Source organism: Scyliorhinus torazame, chromosome 2 (assembly GCF_047496885.1).
Source record: "Scyliorhinus torazame isolate Kashiwa2021f chromosome 2, sScyTor2.1, whole genome shotgun sequence".
NCBI classification, from domain to species: Eukaryota; Metazoa; Chordata; class Chondrichthyes; order Carcharhiniformes; family Scyliorhinidae; genus Scyliorhinus; species Scyliorhinus torazame.
Genome location: NC_092708.1, coordinates 329,458,466 through 329,479,093, shown reverse-complemented (window position 1 = coordinate 329,479,093; position 20,628 = coordinate 329,458,466). Strand labels below are relative to the sequence as shown.

The 20,628-nt window shown below is 43.0% G+C and overlaps 1 protein-coding gene across 3 annotated transcripts in view; it reads right to left on the bottom strand.

The window, feature by feature from the left end:
- map4k5 (mitogen-activated protein kinase kinase kinase kinase 5) overlaps positions 1 to 20,628 on the bottom strand; it is a 309,224-nt gene that overhangs the window by 34,782 nt on the left and 253,814 nt on the right. For all 3 annotated transcript variants that reach the window (XM_072489787.1, XM_072489786.1, XM_072489788.1), the window contains 5 exons: positions 12,993 to 13,107; positions 12,146 to 12,204; positions 11,552 to 11,655; positions 10,316 to 10,493; positions 9,571 to 9,639 (listed from right to left, as the gene is read on the bottom strand). In XM_072489787.1, the coding sequence (XP_072345888.1) occupies positions 9,571 to 9,639; positions 10,316 to 10,493; positions 11,552 to 11,655; positions 12,146 to 12,204; positions 12,993 to 13,107 (525 nt within the window). The remainder of the gene's footprint in view (positions 1 to 9,570; positions 9,640 to 10,315; positions 10,494 to 11,551; positions 11,656 to 12,145; positions 12,205 to 12,992; positions 13,108 to 20,628) is intronic.

The following is a 20,628-nucleotide window of genomic DNA, read 5'->3' as shown; positions in this document are numbered from 1 at the left end:
TCTTCACGATATTGAATAGAATCCCTAGACCAGAAGGAGGCCATTCAGCCCATCGAATCTACATTGACCCTCTGAAAGAGCATCCTACCCAGGCCCACTCCTCCGCCCTATCCCCATAATCCAGTAACCCCGCCTAACCGTTGGACACTAAGGGGCAATTTCTGCATGGCCAATCCACCCAGCCTGTACATCTTTGCACTGTGGGAGGAAACCGGAGCACCCGGAGGAAACCCACACAGACAGGGGGAGAATGTGCAAATTCCACATAGGTAGTCCACATTTGAACCTGGGTCCCCGACGCTGTGAGGCAACAGTGCTCATCACTGTGCCACCATGCTACCACATGATCATCATGATCAAAACCCCAATATAGTTCTTATGTCTGAAGTTTATAACAATAATGCACAGCTCCCATACTGACTAAATGTTGGATTAAAGCTGTGTTATGCAGTCAGTTTAGCGACTCACTCATAATTGCAACACAGGATGCTTTCATAAAGGCACCCTAAACCTGATGTTGCAAATATTGGCAGACTGAAAATATTATTCTGTTTAACAATACCCCCCCCAAACATAAAACCTCTCCCCGCTCCATAGGACTCCCACAAGGGCATCTAATGTTACAACTACACATGCCCCTAGCTGCACCCTGCAGTCAGAAGAACATTCCTACCTGTTGCCAGCCATTTTCTATCAGCTTGTTGGAGAAGATAGAGATCGATATGGAGTTTGGGGGGGGGGGGGGGGGGGGAGAGAAAGTGGCTGGGGAGAGATGGGATGAGGAAATAAAGGAGAGGAGATCAGAAGGGGGGGCAGGGAGATGCAAAGCAAATTCGAAGGGCTGGCAACAGGAAATTGGTGGTGGGGGGGTGGAGTCGGAAGAGGACGACAGGAAATCTGACAGGAATGAGGAAGATGATAAGCAATTGGGTGAGGAGAGATTAGGACTCTCATCAACTTGCTTTACTACCTTTAAAGATTGGTAAATATGCATTTCCAGATTTCTCGGTTCCTGCACCCTTCCCAAAATAAATTTTAGATTATATTACCTCTATGTGTTGTTTCTCCAAAAGTCATAACTTCACACTCATCTGCATTGAATTGCATCTGTTACATGCCTGCACATTTCACTGGCCTGTCTATGTCCTCCGAAAGTCTGCTGGCACCCAGCTCATTATTTACTACATTTGCAAGTTTTTTTATTGTCTGCAAACTTTGAAATTATACTCCCTGTATTTTCATTCAAACTTGCTTGGGTACATTACATTGTAGCATGTTGTAGAGGGCAATTCTCATTATAAACTCAGTTTAGAAGATTCCAAGATGCTATTGGCAAGAGTACTAGAAGAGGATGCATTTGCCACCCTTCTCCCCCAACAATATAGTAATTGGAGTGAAGCGACAGAACCAGTTAAAAGAAAACTTGTGACATTCAGCATTATGTCCAGCATTTCCTGTTCTTGTTTCAGTTTTCAACATCTGCAGTTTTTTGGTTTGAATTCAGAATCAATTTGAGGAGTCTCGTTGCTTTCAGTTATATTTAATATATTTTTTTAAAAACTCGCCACTTAAGTGCGACATATTTTAGCTATCAGAAATATGAACCTGCTCTACTGTTTTGTGCAAGTTACTTCAGGAAAAGCATGATTTAATTTGTACATGTATTGGAAACTGTTAGACTTCACCTCATTGGCACATGTGTAATTGATAAAGCTGCGTTAGTTAGCAAATTGCACTGTACACAAGCTTAGTGATGAAAATTCTAAACTTGTATGTACTATTGGAGTGTTAAGAAGACTTCAAGTTGCCATCTCAGTGCCAAAATTTGTACTGTAGCTTTAAGAAAGAACATGTGAAGTTACAACAAGCACATTTGGGCTCCAGTGAGTCTAGCATTAGCAGTAAACAGAAACCCAGGCTACGTTACTGATTGGCTAGAAAAGGGTGAAAGTTAAGGTTAGTTATTGTCGGCAAGCACGAAGCACTCTTTCCATTGGTCAAGAAATGCAAATATCTCGTTAGATGTTATTGGCAGGTGCATAGACCTGGGCTGAAAATTGTGAAAACTGTCTGCAAAAAGGGTAGAAAAATAGGGGAGCATCATTAGGGTATTTGCACTTGCCAGGGGGTAGCGTTCATCTCAGCATAGTTGCTAGGGAATTCCGGTGGCGGCTATGAAGGAGTAAGTCGCACATTTGGTGGCTCCCGCTCTGGTCGGACTTCCGGACCTTTCCCCGGGACTTTTTTCCGGTTTTAAACGGTGAATTCGAAGGCTGAGGCAATTGTGCAGTTTCCACGTATCGGTGTATGGAGAAAAGAACCAGAAGTGCACAAAAAGACAGAAATAGGAAGATAGGCAAGAGCTGTGCTGAAGCTTCAGCAGGAGACAGCATGGCCGAGGACTGGACCCCTGGGGTGTCGGCGCAGCGATCAACGGAGCAGTTGATGCAGGTCATCCAGGCCCGCTTTGCCAAGCAGAAATGGGACTCTCTGGACCCGATTAAAGAATCGATTGATCGGCTGGAGCACAGATTGGACGCCCAGCATCGGGCGATCCAGAAGGTTGAGATGGCGCTGACTGAGCAGGAGGAGCATCAAACAGCGCTGGAGCTGGAGATGCAGCAGGAAAGGCTTCTGGAGAAGGTGGAGGACCGAGAGAATAGGTCCCGCCAGCAGAACTTAGAAATTGGCGGGCTCCAGGAGGGGGCTGAGGGAGCGGATGCTGGGGCATACATAGCGGGTATGTTCGATAAGCTGCTGGGGGAGGGGGCATTCTCCCGACCCTTGGGAGGTGGACAGGGCATATAGAGCGCTTGCGAGGAGGCCGCGAGCAGGGGACCCTCCGAGGGCAATGGTGTTGAGATTCCACAGGTTCCTGGACAAGGAATGTATTGTTCAGTGGGCCAAGCGAACGCGGAGCTGTAAGTGGGACAACAGTATCCTGCGGGTGTACCAGGACCTGAGTGTGGAGGTGGCTAGGAAAAGGGCAGGCTTCAACCAAGTTAAGTCAATCTTCTTCAAGAAACAGGTGAAGTTTGGACTGCTGTATCCGGCTCGTCTTTGGGTCACATATGAGGACTAGCATCATTATTTTGAGTCGCCCGAAGATGCGCTGGACTTTGCTAAAAGAAAAGGACTGGTGGGGGGCTGAGAACTCTCGAACTTTGAGGCAACTTGTTGGCCTATATTGAGCCCCTTTCTTTTTTAAATGTTTTTTCTCCTCTTATTTTTTCCCTTCTGTTTTTGAGTTTGTTTAAGAAGGTGGGGGGTGGGAGGGGGGGGGGTTCGTTTTTGGGTTTTCTTTTTGTTGGATGTTGGCAATGTCTTTTTTGTTGATGTGCACTTTTGTGGGGTGGAGATGTGCTTGTTTGAATTTCGGTGGGTGATGTTTTTTTTTTGCAGCTGGGTGATTGTGTGGGGATTGTTAGATGAGGGAATTTGTTTGTACGAGCAGGGGGAGGGGAGCGAGGGAACAATAGGTAGGAGACTTTTTGGCGCTGGGGCGGGGGCCATCAAGCGAGCTGGGTGAGCTAGCTGACGGAAGCGCAGTGGGGGGTGTTAACCCCTATATGGGTTAGGTTTTAGAGTAGTTCTGCTGGCGAGGGAGGGACTTCGGTGGAGGGACAGTGAGGAGGTCGGTGGCGGGGGCCGGCGGGCCGCAGGAAGCGGTGCAGGGGCTGGAGGCGGGCCCAAGAAAGGGGATGGCTGATCGGCGGAATGTTCAAGGGTTAAATGGGCCAGTTAAGAGGGCACGTGTGTTCGCGCATTTTAGGGGACTGAAGGCGGACGTGGTAATATTGCAGAAGACGCACCTTAGAGTAGTGGACCAGGTTAGGCTGGGTCAGTCAGGTTTTCCACTCTGGGCTGGATACAAAGACTAGAGGGGTTGCAATTTTGATTAAAAAGCGGGTGATATTTGAGGTGGGTAGAATAGTTTTGGATCTGCAGGTGCGGGACCTTCTGCGTAGACAGGTACCAACCTTCCCACTCCTGCCGCTAAGGGGGATTCAGGATAGGGTGGTTTCTAAAGGATGGATAGGAGAGGGGAGCTTTTCTGACATTTATAAGGAGCTTATGGGATCAGAGGAAACGCAGACCGAGGAGCTGAAGCGAAAGTGGGAGGAGCTGGGGGAGAGATAGAGGAGGGCCTTTGGCGGACGCGTTGAGTGGAGTCAACGCGACCGCGACGTGTGCCAGGCTCAGCCTGATTCAATTCAAGGTCGTGCACCGGGCTCACATGACAGTGGCCCGGATGAGCAGGTTCTTTGGGGTGGAGGACAGGTGCGCAAAATGTGCGGGAGGACCAGCGAACCAAGTCCACATGTTTTGAACATGTCCAAAGCTTAGGGGATTTTGGCAGGGGTTTGCGGACGTCATGTCCAAGGTATTAAATACACGGGTGGCATCGAGTCCAGAGGTGGCGATTTTCAGGGTGTCGCAGGATCCGGGAATCCAGGAGGAGAAAGAGGCAGACGTTCTGGCCTTTGCTTCCCTGGTAGCCCGGAGGCGGATTATACTGGCATGGAGGGACTCAAAGCCCCCGAAGTCGGAGAACCGGCTATCGGAGATGGTTGGCTTTCTCTGCCTGGAGAAAATTAAGTTTGCAATGAGAGGGTCATTGTTAAGGTTCGCCCGGAGGTGGCAACCATTCATCGACTTCTTCGCAGAGAATTAATCGTCAGCAGAAGGGGGAGGGGGGGGGGGGAAAGAGGAAGGGGGGTAGGTTAGCGTAGAGTGGGGGGTTAAGGAATGGTGCAACCTGTGGGGGAGGGAGGCGGTATTTGCACTATGTTTATCTTTTTATGTACATTATTTATATTGCTGCTGTTACAATGCCCAAAAGAACACCTCAATAAAATGTTTATTAAAAAAAAAGGATAGTTGCTAGGAAGTTAGCATGTGTGGAATATTCCAGTTGAAGGGCAATTGTCACAGGTTGGGGGGTTGCCATAAGAACCCAGAAATGACTAAAATTGCAGGTTGAGGATTGCCATACGAATCCAATATTAGGGCTAAAGGTAATTGTCTGAAATGAATAATCTTTGTTAGGAAGCGTAGCTGCTTAGGAATACAAAAAAACACGAACAGACAAAACTCAAGAGTGGTTACGATTGTCCCCATCCCACAAAATATGACACAGTGTATGGAAAGGCTCAGTAAACCAAGGTCCACCACACTAAGAAAACAAAAAGGGACGGTCAATAGAGAATTAAAGGTGCTATATTTAAATGCACGCAGTGCACGGAACAAGGTAGATGAGCTTGTGGCCCAGATTGTGACTGGCAGGTATGATGTGGTAGGCATCACAGAGGCATGGTTGCAGGGGGTTCAGGACTGGCATTTAAACATCCAGGGATTCACAATCTATCGAAAAGACAGAGAGATGGGCAGAGGGGGCGGGGTTGCCTTGTTAATTAGGAATGAAATTAAGTCAATAGCACTAAACGACATAGGGTCAGATGATGTGGAATCTGTGTGGGTAGAGTTGAGGAACCACAAAGGCAAAAAAACCATAATGGGAGTTATGTACAGGCCTCCTAACAGTGGTCACGACCGGGGGCACAAAATGCACCACGAAATAGAAAGTGCATGTCAGAAAGGCAAGGTCACAGTGATCATGGGGGACTTCAATATGCAGGTGGACTGGGTAAATAATGCTGCCAGTGGACCCAAGGAAAGGGAATTCATTGAATGCTTACAGGAGGGCTTTTTGGAACAGCTTGTGATGGAGCCCACGAGGGAACAGGCCATTCTGGACTTAGTGTTATGTAATGAGCCAGACTTGATTAAAGATCGTAAAGTAAGGGAGCACTTAGGAGGCAGTGATCATAATATGGTCGAATTCAATCTCCAATTTGAAAGAAAGAAGGTAGAATCAGATGTAAAGGTGTTACAGTTAAATAAAGGTAACTAAGGGGCATGAGGGAGGAACTGACGAAAATCAACTGGGAGCAGAGCCGAGTGGGAAAGACAGTAGAACAGCAATGGCAGGAGTTTCTGGGAGTAATTGAGGACACAGTACAGAGGTTCATCCCAAAGAAAAGAAAGGTTATCAGAGGGGGGATTAGGCAGTCATGGCTGACAAAGGAAGTTAGGGAATGCATCAAAGCAAAAGAGAAAGCCTATAATGTGGCAAAGAGTAGTGGGAAGTCAGAAGATTGGGAAGACTACAAAAACAAACAGAGGATAACAAAGAGAGAAATAAGGAAAGAGAGGATCAAATTTGAAGGTAGGCTAGCCAGTAACATTAGGAATGATAGTAAAAGTTTCTTTAAATACATTAAAAACAAACGGGAGGCAAAAGTTGACATTGGGCCGCTCCAAAATGACGCTGGTAATTTTGTGATGGGAGACCAGGAAATAGCTGAGGAACTGAATAAGTACTTTGCGTCAGTCTTCACAGTAGAGGACATGAGTAATATCCCAACAATTCAGGAGAGTCAGGGGGCAGAGTTGAATATGGTAGCCATCACAAAGGAGAAAGTGCTAGAGAAACTAAGAGGTCTAAAAATTGATAAATCCCCGGGCCCAGATGGGCTACATCCAGAGTTCTAAAGGAGATAGCTGAAGAAATAGTGGAGGCGTTAGTTATGATCTTTCAAAAGTCACTGGAGTCAGGGAAAGTCCCAGAGGATTGGAAAATCGCTGTTGTAACCCCCCTGTTCAAGAAGGGAACAAGGAAAAAGATGGAAAATTATAGGCCAATTAGCCTAACCTCGGTTGTTGGCAATATTCTAGAATCCATTGTTAAGGATGAGATTTCTAAATTCTTGGAAGTGCAGGGTCGGATTAGGACAAGTCAGCATGGATTTAGTAAGGGGAGGTCGTGCCTGACAAACCTGTTAGAGTTCTTTGAAGAGATAACAAATAGGTTAGACCAAGGAGAGCCAATGGATGTTATCTATCTTGACTTCCAAAGGGCCTTTGATAAGGTGCCTCACGGGAGACTGCTGAGTAAAATAAGGGCCCATGGTATTCGAGGTAAGGTACTAACATGGAATGACGATTGGCTGTCAGGCAGAAGGCAGAGAGTTGGGATAAAAGGTTATTTTTCGGAATGGCAACCGGTGACGAGTGGTGTCCCGCAGGGTTCAGTGTTGGGGCCACAGCTGTTCTCTTTATATATTAACCATCTAGATGACGGGACTGGGGGCATTCTGGCTAAGTTTGCCGATGATACAAAGATAGGTGGAGGGGCAGGTAGTATGGAGGAGGTGGGGAGGCTGCAGAAAGATTTAGACAGTTTAGGAGAGTGGTCCAAGAAATGGCTGATGAAATTCAACGTGAGCAAGTGCGAGGTCTTGCACTTTGGAAAAAAGAATAGAGGCATGGACTATTTTCTTAACGGTGACAACATTCATTATGCTGAAGTGCAAAGGGACTTGGGAGTCCTAGTCCAGGATTCTCTAAAGGTAAACTTGCAGATTGAGTCCGTAATTAAGAAAGCAAATGCAATGTTGTCATTCATCTCAAGAGGCTTGGAATATAAAAGCAGGGATGTACTTCTGAAGCTTTATAAAGCATTAGTTAGGCCCCATTTAGAATACTGTGAGCAATTTTGGGCCCCACACCTCAGGAAGGACATACTGGCACTGGAGCGGGTCCAGCGGAGATTCACACGGATGATCCCGGGAATGGTAGGCCTAACATACGATGAACGTCTGAGGATCCTAGGATTATATTCATGGGAGTTTAGGAGGTTGAGGGGAGATCTAATAGAAACTTACAAGATAATGAATGGCTTAGATAGGGTGGATGTAGGGAAGTTGTTTCCATTAGCAGGGGAGACTGGGACCCGGGGGCACAGCCTTAGAATAAAAGGGAGTCACTTTAGAACAGAGATGAGGAGAAATTTCTTCAGCCAGAGAGTGGTGGGTCTGTGGAATTCATTGCCACAGAGGGCGGTGGAGGCCGGGACGTTGAGTGTCTTTAAGACAGAAGTTGACAAATTCTTGATTTCTCAAGGAATTAAGGGCTATGGAGAGAGAGCGGGTAAATGGAGTTGAAATCAGCCATGATTGAATGGTGGAGTGGACTCGATGGGCCGAATGGCCTTACTTCCGCTCCTCTGTCTTATGGCCTTAAGTTTGAAAGAGGGGGAAAAACCATTCAGCAGCAGCTGTAAAGTGTGTAGCTTGAGAGGGAGAGTGAGCACAAGCGAGCAAGCAGTGGTGAAGTGTACAGCTGTAGCAGTTAAGATAAACTGGGAAATTAAAGTTGAATTCTTAACTCTAATGTACAGATAAACCCCTTTGCAGCTTTAAGCTATCCAAGCTAAAATCTTGAAGGAGTCAAGGAACGAGGCTCAAGGAGCCAAGCAAAGAAACCCGTAGAAGTCCAGGGTTCCAGGGAAAGGCAGACTGGCAGATGTTGAACTTGTGTGTCATGCCATACCTTGACTAGTGGAAAGTATTCATCTTTGCTGTTCAATAAGCCTTGTTAGTTTGCATTCTAAATTATTGATTGCCCGTTTTGCCAACAAGGTTATTCTTCAATAAGGTTTTTTGAGATTTAGAGTCCAAATACATTCCTACAAACACTAAATATTTGATAAAAACAAAATTCAATAGAAATAAATATAATCATGAAAATTTTAATCCATGCAATGCAGTACATTAAAGTCTAAGGCGGCAGGACAGGTTAGTCGTTAAAAAAACATAGTATCCTAAGTTTTATATGGGGCACAGTGTACAAGAGCAAGGAAGTTATGTTGAACTTGTACAAGAGACTATTCAGCTTCAGTTGGAGAATGGAAAGGTGGAAAGATGTAAAGGCATTGGAGACAATGCAGAAGGGATGAAGAATTTCAGTCATGAAGATAGATTGGAGGGGTTAAAACTGTTTTCCTTGGAGTAAAGAAGGCCGACAGGAGACTTGGTGGAGGTATTCAAAATCATGAGGGGTCTTGACAGATTCGATAGGGAGAAACTGCTCCCATTCGGGATTGAGAACGAGAGGGCAAAGACTTGAAAAAGCAAAAGTAGTACAAGAACAAACTTCTTCACTAAGTGAGTCGTTAAGATCTGGAATACTGCATGAATATGGTGGAGGCAGGTTCAATCAAGGCATTCAAAAGGGAACTTAAGACTGTTACTTGAACAGGAACAATGCTCAGGGTAACGGGCAAAATATGGGAGAACATGAGTAAATGGTTCATCCGGAGAGCTGGTGCAGATACAATGGACAAAACAGCTTCCTTTTGCATTGTAGAAATTCTGTGATTCTGTAACATGCACCTAAATCAGATCTCTGTGGCCTTGATTACTGATCAATAATTGAATGGTATGTTTCTCATGAATCTAAACGCTATTGGCCTTTGCAAATGCCAGATAAGTGAAATATCTGTGTCCATCAACTTTTAGCAGATAAAAAATATAAAAATACTCACTCAGAAGATACAGTAGACATTCTATTTAATGAAAGGGGCAAGTAGACAACTGCTGGAGAGTTTATGGATAGAGGCATAGTAAAAGCACAAAATGTAATTGTGGCATAATTAATTTCAAACAAAAATGCATATGCTGCAAAAAGGGAATATATCGAGGATTATTGAAATTGGCGGATACTCACGATCCATGCAGACAAGAACTGTATCCCTTTCCAACTGGGTTATGTGGATGGTATCCAACTGGCAACTGGCTACAACAATAAAATGCATACATGACTAGTGATACTTTTCATGAAATTGTAATCATTTAATGCTTTTAGGCAGTGAGATCTTTTAGATAAATTATCCTCAGTTTAAGAAAGTTTCTATTGGATGTGTACAGAATAGGAAGCTATTTTCTAATGCCTAATAGGGTACATTGAATAACAGTGCAAAGTTAATTAAGTAACCAAGTCTGATGCCAACTAATTAAATGGAAAATAATAATAATATTATAATCTTTTTTATTGTCACAAGTAGGCTTACAACACTGCAACAAAGTTACTGTGAAAAGCCCCTTCCAGCGCCTGTTCGGAGGGAGAATTCAGAATGTCCAAATTACCTAACAGCTCGTCTTTCGGGACTTGTGGGAGGAAACCCACAGGGAGAACATACAGACTCCGCACAGTGACCCATGCCAGGAATCGAACCTGGGATCCTGGCGCTGTGAAGCAACAGTGCTAGCCACTGTGCTATTGTGCTGCAAATATATTGTAATCAAAACCCGCATACAATTATTTAATGACTAGATCAACATTATCAACAAGTCAGTATAACTAGCTTTCCATTTAATTCTTTAAACTTCCAGAGTGCTTTAAACTGTTTTGAGTATACCCATGAATGACTAATCATTATAAAATGGTGACAATTTATTGTGAAATGGCATACCTGAACCATCTTCTGTAAACCACGAGGAAGAGGAATTCAGGTTTATTGTCTGAAACCGGACTACCTGGTTGGGTTCACTGCCTTTGCTGATGGCTACACAGACCATTGGGTATTCTTGTTCAGGCACCACAAGCATTTCAAACACTTTTAAAGGGTCTGGGAGTGGAAAGTCAAAATGCTGGAAGAAAAATGATCCTGATTTTGAGAAGCTATAATCAGTATTACAACACATATTTGTAACAGTTCTTTTATTCATTCATGGGATGGGAGCAATGCTGACATTTATTGCCTATCCCTAATTGTCCTTGAGGTGGCAGCAAGCCATTTCCTTGAACTGCTGCATTCTGTATTGTATAGGTATACCCACAGGCCTGTTAAGTAGGGAGTTCCAGGATTCTGACTTAATAACAACGAAGGAAAGGCGATATAGTTCCAAGTCAGGATGATGCATGACTTGGAGGGAGACCTGCAGGTGGTGGTGTTCCTATGTGCCTGTCGGAGTGAATGTTTAAAGTGGTGGATTGAGTACCCTCATGTGGATAGGGCTTTTCCCTGGATGGGAAATTGCTGGAGCTGCACTCATCTTTGCAAGTCCATTACACTCTTGACTTATAAGCTGTGAAAAGTCTTTGGGGAGTCAGGTCAGTCTGACCTGGAAGTCAGTATTTGTGTGGTCAGTCCACTTAAGTTTCTGGCCAATGGCTGGTTTAGATTTATTGTGCTTTGTGTGAACAGGACACAGCAGGGTAATTTTGCATGTTGGGTACATGCCAGGAGGTATACCGGGTAACTTGGCTATAGGCTAGGTATGGAGCATGTTTACAGCACTACAGTTGGAATGTGGTCCAGGCCTATAGCCTTTACTTCATCCTTTGTGATCAGCCCTTTCTTGATTTCACATGGAGCGAATCGAATTGGCTGAAGACTAGCATCTGTAGTGTTGAGGATTTCAGGAGGAGGTGGATATAGATCAGCCACTCAGCACTTCTGGTTGAAAATTGTTATGACAAGTAGAAAAAGGTAGTTTCAAGTTGAACAGGTAATTAAACATTACAAACTCACCAACACCCAAGATCTATAGTTTTATATTTGCATTGCATTTAAACATGAGTACATGTAGGCAATTCAACATGTAGGTTCAACTAGTTATTGTTGTTTAGTATTTATGATCCAAAAGGAATTTACTAAAATAATACATTTTAGATACATAATGGCTATATTAAAACAAACACTGACCTTGATTAACATGAACTTTTCCATTGGCTCATACCACTGAAGTAAGACAATACCGGACTGCAAAGCCCCACAGAGGTATTTGTACCCAGTGTATGGATTTCGCACTATAATTAGTAAACAGAGATCAATGGTAACATGTTAATAAGATTTTAAAAACCAAAAAGAAAATTTCTGCAGAATGATAGGAACGTCCTTTCAAATACACTCATTAAATTCACTTTTCTTGTCCCAATCAGGCAATATTCCCATCTGTGGTGCAAGGTCAGTATCTGATCTGCTGTGCTTCCCCAAAGAACAGGCATTTTTAAGAGAAAGATGTATAGAGCTGGTTTGTATCACTTCTACACTTCTGGTTCCTGCATTACTTTGGATGGAAAATGCTCAGTAAAGGAAGAGGAGTAAGACTGAAGGATCATTTGTGCACATCGCCCAGCAACCAGATCAGAGTGACATTGAAACATATGGGGTGCATGACCAGATGCACAATAATAGTCACAATCATATTCTTAAGGAGCCGTTAAAAATTCAGCTTTGTACATTTAACAATTACCATGCTTCAAGCAAACATTAAAAACAATATACCATTTTACATACCAATGCAACATTTGTGGCAACCTTTTGTTTCTGGAATTTTTGTTGTTAAAGCAAATCTCCTGGAAACAACACACAAGGTAGATTTCAGTTCTGAGTCACAGTCATTTTATAAGGTACTCATAAGTTATGACTCATGCTGAAAGTCAATATTCTATATTTACTTCCAGTATTTAGTACCTTGAACTTGTCTGTATGGACATGTATGTGTTCATGTTTCTCATCATGCCTTCCACAAATCACTGCTGCTGTCTTCTGCTTAAGTATTTAGTCATTCTAATTCTTCTCCTGCATATGTTTGTATTTGCCCCTTCCCGGTTTCTTTTTTAAATGCTGTTCATTGGCATGATCCTCCATCATATCGGAACATCTTAATCAGAAGATCTGATCAAGGTTCTGTACACCTGAAACATTTTTTTATGTCTGATCTGCTTCATTTTGTGTATTTTTTGTTTTTGTCACATGTCGGGCAGACATTTTTTTAAAAGAAATTTAGAGTACCCAATTATTTTTTTCCAATTAGCATGGCCAATCACCTACGTCGCACATCTTTAGGTTGTGGGGACGAGACCCTCGCAGACATGGGGAGAATGTGCAAACTCCACACGACATTAACCAGGGGCAGGGATTGAACCCTGGTCCATGTCAGCGTGAGGCAGCAGTGCTAACCACTGTGTCTACCATGTTAGCACCAGAATCAATTATGTGTTTTCCTGGAACTATTTAGAAGAGGACTGGACTTTAAAAATGTGGAATAAAGAAAACATTTTACATTCTTCCATACTCAAATAGCACCAGGCACTGCAAGATTTTAAATGGAACTCAATTCTAACATATGCAGTTCCCTTACCTGGGTATTATCTTGTCAGGAAAACGGTGTGTTTGAATGTGGGATGCCAACCCTGGTTTCTTTGCCTGTTCAAATAAGGCTACCAAGTTGTGTGAATAAAGCTGAAAATTTTTGCCTGTAATTGCAGAAAAATATGAAAAGAATCAAAGACTGACAACTGAAATCTACTCTTAGCACAATTGTTGATGCACCAAACTGCCTCTATCCTAATCAATATCCTTAACTTCATCCCACCACAAGGCCTCGTCTCTATGTGTAGCCATTTTGTGTAACCATTTGCATCCACATTTTGGCTGGTGCTCTGGATCAAATCCATTACCATCTTCACCATCTCTCTCCCCAACCCTCCAATACTCGATCCCTTCATTCTTTGCCCCTCAGCCCTCATCAAGAACTCCATACAACCAACATTCCATCCTCTAAAATGCAACTGTGTTATTTGTTCAGCTACTTTTTTGGTAGCATGTTCCACATTCTTACCACACTTTGGATAAAGGAGTTTCTCCTAAATTCCTGATCAGATATATTAGTGGCTACCTTATATTTATGACCTCTAATTTTGGATTCCCCCACAAATGGATACATTTTCTCTAAAATTATGAAAGAGCTTTAATTGAGTAGATGTAAAGACCTCTATCAGATTATCCCTCTGCCTTCTCTTTTCTTTGAGAAAAGAGCCAGCCTGTTCCTGATGAGCATACTCCCAGTTCTGGTTCTGTTCTTCAAAATTTTCTTAGTACCTTCCCCAGTGCCTCTATGACCGTTTCATATTATTGACGCAATACTCTCATGTGGTCTGACCAAGGGTGAACACAAATTTAACATAAGCCCACAGCTTTTTAATTCTATTGCTCTCGAAATGCATCAAAATGCTTGCTTTTATTTTTTTTTATGGCCTAATTAACCTGTGTTACTACCGTCAGTGTTTGCGCATCTGTAGAACCCATGACTCCTCTACCTCATGTAGACTATTATTCAAAACATTATGTAGCTGCCCAATTCTTCCAACCAAAACATACCAGCTTATACTTGTATATATTACCCAATTATTCTGCTAGTTTATCAATGCCAGCTTGTATATTGTCAAGTGCAGTATTAACTATGCCCCAAATTCCTAAGCATCATGTTGAAATCTGGGCAGAGCTTTCAACTCCTCATGCTATCAATCCCAAAGACTGAAAATTTCCACCTCTAACTTTGCACACTTATGCCCCTGCATCAGCACATTTGGTGTCGAAACCCTCATCCATTTGTTGCCTCCAGACTCAGCTGTTCAAATTCTCCCCAAGCTGGACTCTTGTCCTCCACTTTCAATAAGCTTCTACTGTCTTGTGGTGAGGGAAAGTGCGCCAGGATATCATGTGCTCATATTGTGGTACCCGGTTATCCTGAGATCCTCTGCTCTTGGTAGTATTTCTTTATTCTGTGTGTTATGAGATGCTGATCGCATTGATTATAATCTGAACCAACTACATGAATATTTTCTGGCCTTCTCTGAATAAATGTGTGGAATTATTTTTGCCCTGTATTGGGCAGGAATTTGGGGATTCGTTGCATCTGATGGTTATAAGGAAAATATCCTCTTGGAACTAGTATCCTCACAAATTCTTTCTGTAGTTTTTGTCTTTGATATTTTGGGGTTAAAGAATAGTTGACTGGTTCCTGCAAAGGTACAAACAGGTCTTGTGTCTGAGAAAACGTCATTATATGTTATTGATGCCTCTGGTATGACTGGAGCTGGGGGAGTGTGTTCTAGTGCGCGCCCAAACATAGGGCAAAGAATTTATCCTAGATTCTCGTGGGCTGTATGAGCATTCGCTATGTGGGAAGGTGTGCGCCATTTTACCATGGTTTCATGGTCTTATCCTCCTCTTTCGCTAGTGTATACATTGGCACATTAGTGATTAAGCTGAATCAACTAGTATTGTTCTCCTGTCTTTTTCTGTATTCTGTATAAATGCATGTTGAAACATTTATACTGTGTTGTACCAATCCTGAGAATTTGTTACGTTGTTGTTAAAATGGAAAAAATTCAATAAAAACATTTATAAAAAAGCAACGGATTCGTCAGGGATAGTCAGCATGGCTTTGTTGGGGGGGGGGGGGGGGGGAATTGTATGTCTTACTAACTTAATCAAATATTTTGAGGAAGTAATATGAGAGGATTGATGAGGGTAATCCATTGGATGTAGTCTACACTGATTTTGAGAGGGAAATGGAGAAATGAAATGAAATTTTTTTTTTTTTTTTAAATTGCTTATTGTCACAAGTAGGCTTCAAATTACTCTGTCATTCCGGTGCCTGTTCAGGGAGGCTGGTATGGGTACGGTCCTACATGGTCAGAAAAGTAAAAGCCCATGGGATACAGGGTTGTGTAGTTGCTTGGATCCAAAATTGGCTCTGTAACAGGAAACAAGGGTAATGTTTGATGGATATTTTTGCGAATGGAAAGTAGTTTTCAGTGGCACTTCATGGGGCTCATTATTGGGTCCTTTGATATTTGTTGTATGTATTAATAATTTTGACTTAAATGTGGGTGGCATGTTGGGAAATTTTCAGATGATGCAAAACTTGGCTGTGCAATTGATAGTGAAAAGGACAGCTGTTAATTGATAGTGAAAAGGACAGCTGTTAATTGATAGTGAAAAGGACAGCTGTTGTTGAGTTATATCAATAGTTTGGTTGAGGGTGGCACGTGGCACAGTGGTTAGCATTGCTGCCTACAGCACCGAGGACCCGGGTTCGATTCCTGGCCCTGGGTCACTGTCCGTGTGGAGTTTGTACATTCTCCCCGCGTCTGCATGGGTTTCACCCCCACAACCCAAAGATGTGCAGGTTAGGTGGATTGGCCACGCTAAATTGCCCCTTAATTGGGAAAATATATATAATTGGGTACTCTAAATTTAAAAAAAAAGATTGATCGAGTGGGTGGAAAACCAGCAATAGAATTGAATTTGGAGAAATGCAAGGTAATACATTTTGGGAGGGTAAACAAAGCTCAGGAATACAAAATTGATGGGAAGGGTAGAGGAAGCGAGAACCTCAGAGTGCATGTCCACAAGTCCTTGAATGTGGAAGAACAGGTTGATAAGCTGGTGGAGGAAGGTTATGGAATGCTTTCCTTTATTGGATGTGGTATAAAGTACAAAAGCAGGGATGTAATGGCAGAACTGTATAAAATGCTGGTTAGGCCACAGCTCAATTGTGTGCAGTACTGGTTGCCACATTACAGGAATAACCTAATTGCTCTGGAGAAAGTACACAAGAGATTTACAAGAATGTTGCTGGGGCTTGAAAATTGCAGCTATGAGGAAAAATTGGATTAGCTAAGGTTGTTTTCCTTGGAACGGAGGAGACTGAGGGGGTGACCTGATGGATGTACACAAGATTATGAGAGGCCTATATCAAGTATACAGGGCTGGCGAGCTTTCCCTAGCTGAGGGATCGATTATGAAGGGGCACAGATTGAAGATGACTGGTGAAGAATAAGAGGGGACATGAGAAAAAACTTCTTCACCCAAAACGGAGTGGGTATTTGGAATTTGCAGCCTGGTTTGGTGGTGCAAGCATAAACCCTCAACTCATTTAAAAGTTTTCTGGATCTGCAACTAAAGTGCTGTAACCTGCAAGACTACAGGCTGGATGCTGGAAGGTGGGATTAGAATGGACAGCAAGCTTTTATTCTTTTTTGTCTGGTGCAGGCACGATGAGCTGAATGGCCTTTTTCCTGTGTCGTAACTTTTCTATGGTTCTAATTCTGGCTCCCCAATCAGCCAAATACTCGCTGACTTACAGTGATGTGTGATTATCCTGTGCCTCCAATTAAAACCCTTCATTATCACCAATTTCCTCCAGCCCACGGACATAAACCATCTCCAGCTCCCAGATCTTTTATTCCTTGTACCCTGCCTCCTGCTGCACCTTCCCCAATCCCCATCATTCTAATATTGACATCCATGCCTCCATCATCAAGGCCCTATGATTCAAACATTTCCTTATTAAACCCGACTGTGTTTCTATTTTTTCCTCCTTCGAGGCCCTCTTTAAACCTATTGATATCCCGCCGATCTCCTCATTCATGTCATACATGGCAACCACTTTTGTCAGATTATACCTCTAGGGCCTTTGGCTTCAACCTGTACATTAAAGACATTACTAAAATGTATGCTGGTGCTTTGAATTGTCACTTAGATTCCACACACCAAATTTTAAATCACTTGGCAGAAACAACAACTTTTTGAATCATGATGTATGATAATGCACATAAGAAAATAGCATGATTTATAAATTCTAAAATTTAAACTTTTTGAAAAACAAACTTTTGCAATGCTTTTACAAAATAAAATGCATCATAGTAACAGATTTGCTTTTAGATAGAAAATAATAAAATCACAATACGGAAATAAAATACTGCGGATGTTGAAAATCTAAAATACAGCAAGTGCTAGAAAAACCCAGGTCTGGCATAAGCATCTGTGGAGAGAGAAAGAGTTAATGTTTTGAATCCAATATGACTCCGCTTCAGAACCTGTTGAGTTTTCCAGCACTATATTAATAATATCACAGTACTTGCTGATTTTTTTTTCCTGGTGAAAATTACCATCATTGTCAGGGTCATAAGGTCATATGACACAGGAGACGACTATTTGGATCATCGGGTTAACATTGGCTCGCTGTAGATCAATCCAGTAATTTCCATTCCCTTCTATATTTCCATGGTCCTGCAAGTTTATTTCCCTCAAGTGCCGATCCAACTTCCTTTTGAAATAATTTAACCGTCTCTGCTTCCACCGTCCCTGTACATGGTGTGCACCAGGTCATTACAACTTGCTATGCTCACTTACTGGGGACTTTGGAGAATCCTGGAGTGTTAGCAACTAGGCTGATAAGGAATCCGATTTCAAGCCAAGAGATATTTTGCTTTAATCTGAACTACTTTGTAAAGGTTATATTGCAAGGAATGATTATCAGAACTTTATATCTGTGGCGATTAATATGCTCATGAAAAGTACAGATGGTTCAGGATAGATCACATTTACCTGACCTTACTCTTTGTTCAACATATCTTTCATCATACGGAGTATACATTTAACTGAAGTAATGCAATAAATGTAAAAATAACAACAATGGAGCCAGAAACCAAAAAGAGAGAAGAGTCACCATGAACTCGGGCGTCATACTGAATAAATCTGTAAAACTATCAGTGCTTGGCGATAGTATTAAAAGTATGGTACTCAATTACAAAAGCATGAGGACCAAGTACAAATCTAGAACATAGAACATTACAGCGCAGTACAGGCCCTTCAGCCCTCGATGTTGTGCCGACCTGTGAAACCACTCTAAAGCACATCTACACTAGTCCCTTATCGTCCATATGTCTATCCAATGACCATTTGAATGCCCTTAGTGTTGGCGAGTCCACTACTGTTGCAGGCAGGGCTTTCCACACCCTTACTACTCTCTGAGTAAAGAACCTACCTCTGACATCTGTCCTATATCTATCTCCCCTCAATTTAAAGCTATGTCCCGTCATGTTAGACATCACCATCCGAGGAAAAAGGCTCTCACTGTCCACCCTATCCAATCCTCTGATCATCTTGTATGCCTCAATTAAGTCACCTCTTAACCTTCTTCTCTCTAACGAAAACAGCCTCAAGTCCCTCATAAGATCTTCCCTCCACACCAGGCAACATTCTGGTAAATCTCCTCTGCACCCTTTCCAATGCTTCCACATCCTTCCTATAATGCAGCAACCAGAATTGCACGCAATACTCCAAATGCGGCCGCACCAGAGTTTTGTACAGCTGCAACATGACCTCATGGCTCCGAAACTCAATCCCTCTACCAATAAAAGCTAACACACCGTATGCCTTCTTAACAACCCTCTCAACCTGGGTGGCAACTTTCAGGGATCTATGTACATGGACACCAAGATCTCTCTGCTCAGCCACACTGCCAAGAATCTTACCATTAGCCCAGTACTCTGTCTTCCTGTTATTCCTTCCAAAATGAATCACCTCACACTTTTCTGCATTAAACTCCATTTGCCACCTCTCAGCCCAGCGCTGCAGCTTATCTATGTCCCTCTGTAACTTGTAACATCCATCCGTACTGTCCACACTCCACCGACTTTAGTGTCATCTGCAAATTTACTCACCCATCCTTCTATGCCCTCCTCCAGGTCATTTATAAAAATGACAAACAGCAGTGGCCCCAAAACAGATCCTTGTGGTACACCACTAGTAACAGGACTCCAGTCTGAACACTTCCCATCAACCACCACCCTTTGTCTTCTTCCAGCTAGCCAATTTCTGATCCAAACTGCTCAATCACTCGGAATCCCATGCCTCCATATTTTCTGCAGTAGCCTACCATGGGGAACCTTATCAAATGCTTTACTGAAATCCATATACACCACATCAACTGCTTTACCTTCATCCACCTGTTTTGTCACCTTCTCAAAGAACTCAATAAGGTTTGTGAGGCATGACCTACCCTTCACAAAACCGTGTTGACTATCTCTAATCAAATTATTCCTTTCCAGATGATTATACATCCTATCTCTTATAAACCTTTCCAAGATTTTGCCCACAACAGAAGTAAGGCTCACTAGTCTTTAGTTACCGGGGTTGTCTCTACTCCCCCTCTTGAACAAGGGGACAACATTTGCTATCCTCCAGTCGTCTGGCACTATTCCTGTAGACAAAGATGACTTAAAGATCAAAGCCAAAGGCTCAGCAATCTCCTCCCTAGCTTCCCAGAGAATCCTAGGATAAATCCCATCCGGCCCAGGGGACCTATCTATTTTCACACTTTCCAGAATTGCTAACACCTCCTCCTTATGAACCTCAAGCCCTTCTAGTCTAGTAGCCTGAATCTCAGTATTCTCCTCGACAACATTGTCTTTTTCCTGTGTGAATACTGACGAAAAATATTCATTTAGCACCTCTCCTATCTCCTCGGACTCCACGCATAACTTCCCATTACTGTCCTTGGGTGGCCCTACTCTTACCCTAGTCATTCTTTTATTCCTGACATATCTTTAGAAAGCTTTAGGATTATCCTTGATCCTACCTGCCAAAGACTTCTCATGTCCCCTCCTGGCTCTTCTTAGCTCTCTCTTTAGGTCCTTCCTAGCTAACATGTAACTCTCGAGCGCCCTAACTGAACCGTCATGTCACATCTTTACATAAGCCTCCTTCTTCCTCTTGACAAGTGTTTCGACTGCTTTAGTAAACCACGGTTCCCTTGCTCGACCACTTCCTCCCTGCCTGACAGGTACATACTTATCAAGGACACGCAGTAGCTGTTCCTTGAACAAGCTCCACATTTCCATTGTGCCCATCCCCTGCAGTTTTCCTCTCCATCCGATGCATCCTAAGCCGTGCCTCATCGCATGATAATTGCCTTTCCCCCAGATATAACTCTTGTCCTGCGGTATATACATATCCCTTTCCATTACTAAAGTAAACGTAATCGAATTGTGGTCACTATCACCAAAGTGCTCACCTACCTCCAAATCTAACACCTGTCCTGGTTCATTACCCAGTACCAAATCCAATATGGCCTCGCCTCTCATTGGCCTATCTACATACTGTAGACAGGAACCCCTTATGTACACATTGGACAAAAACGG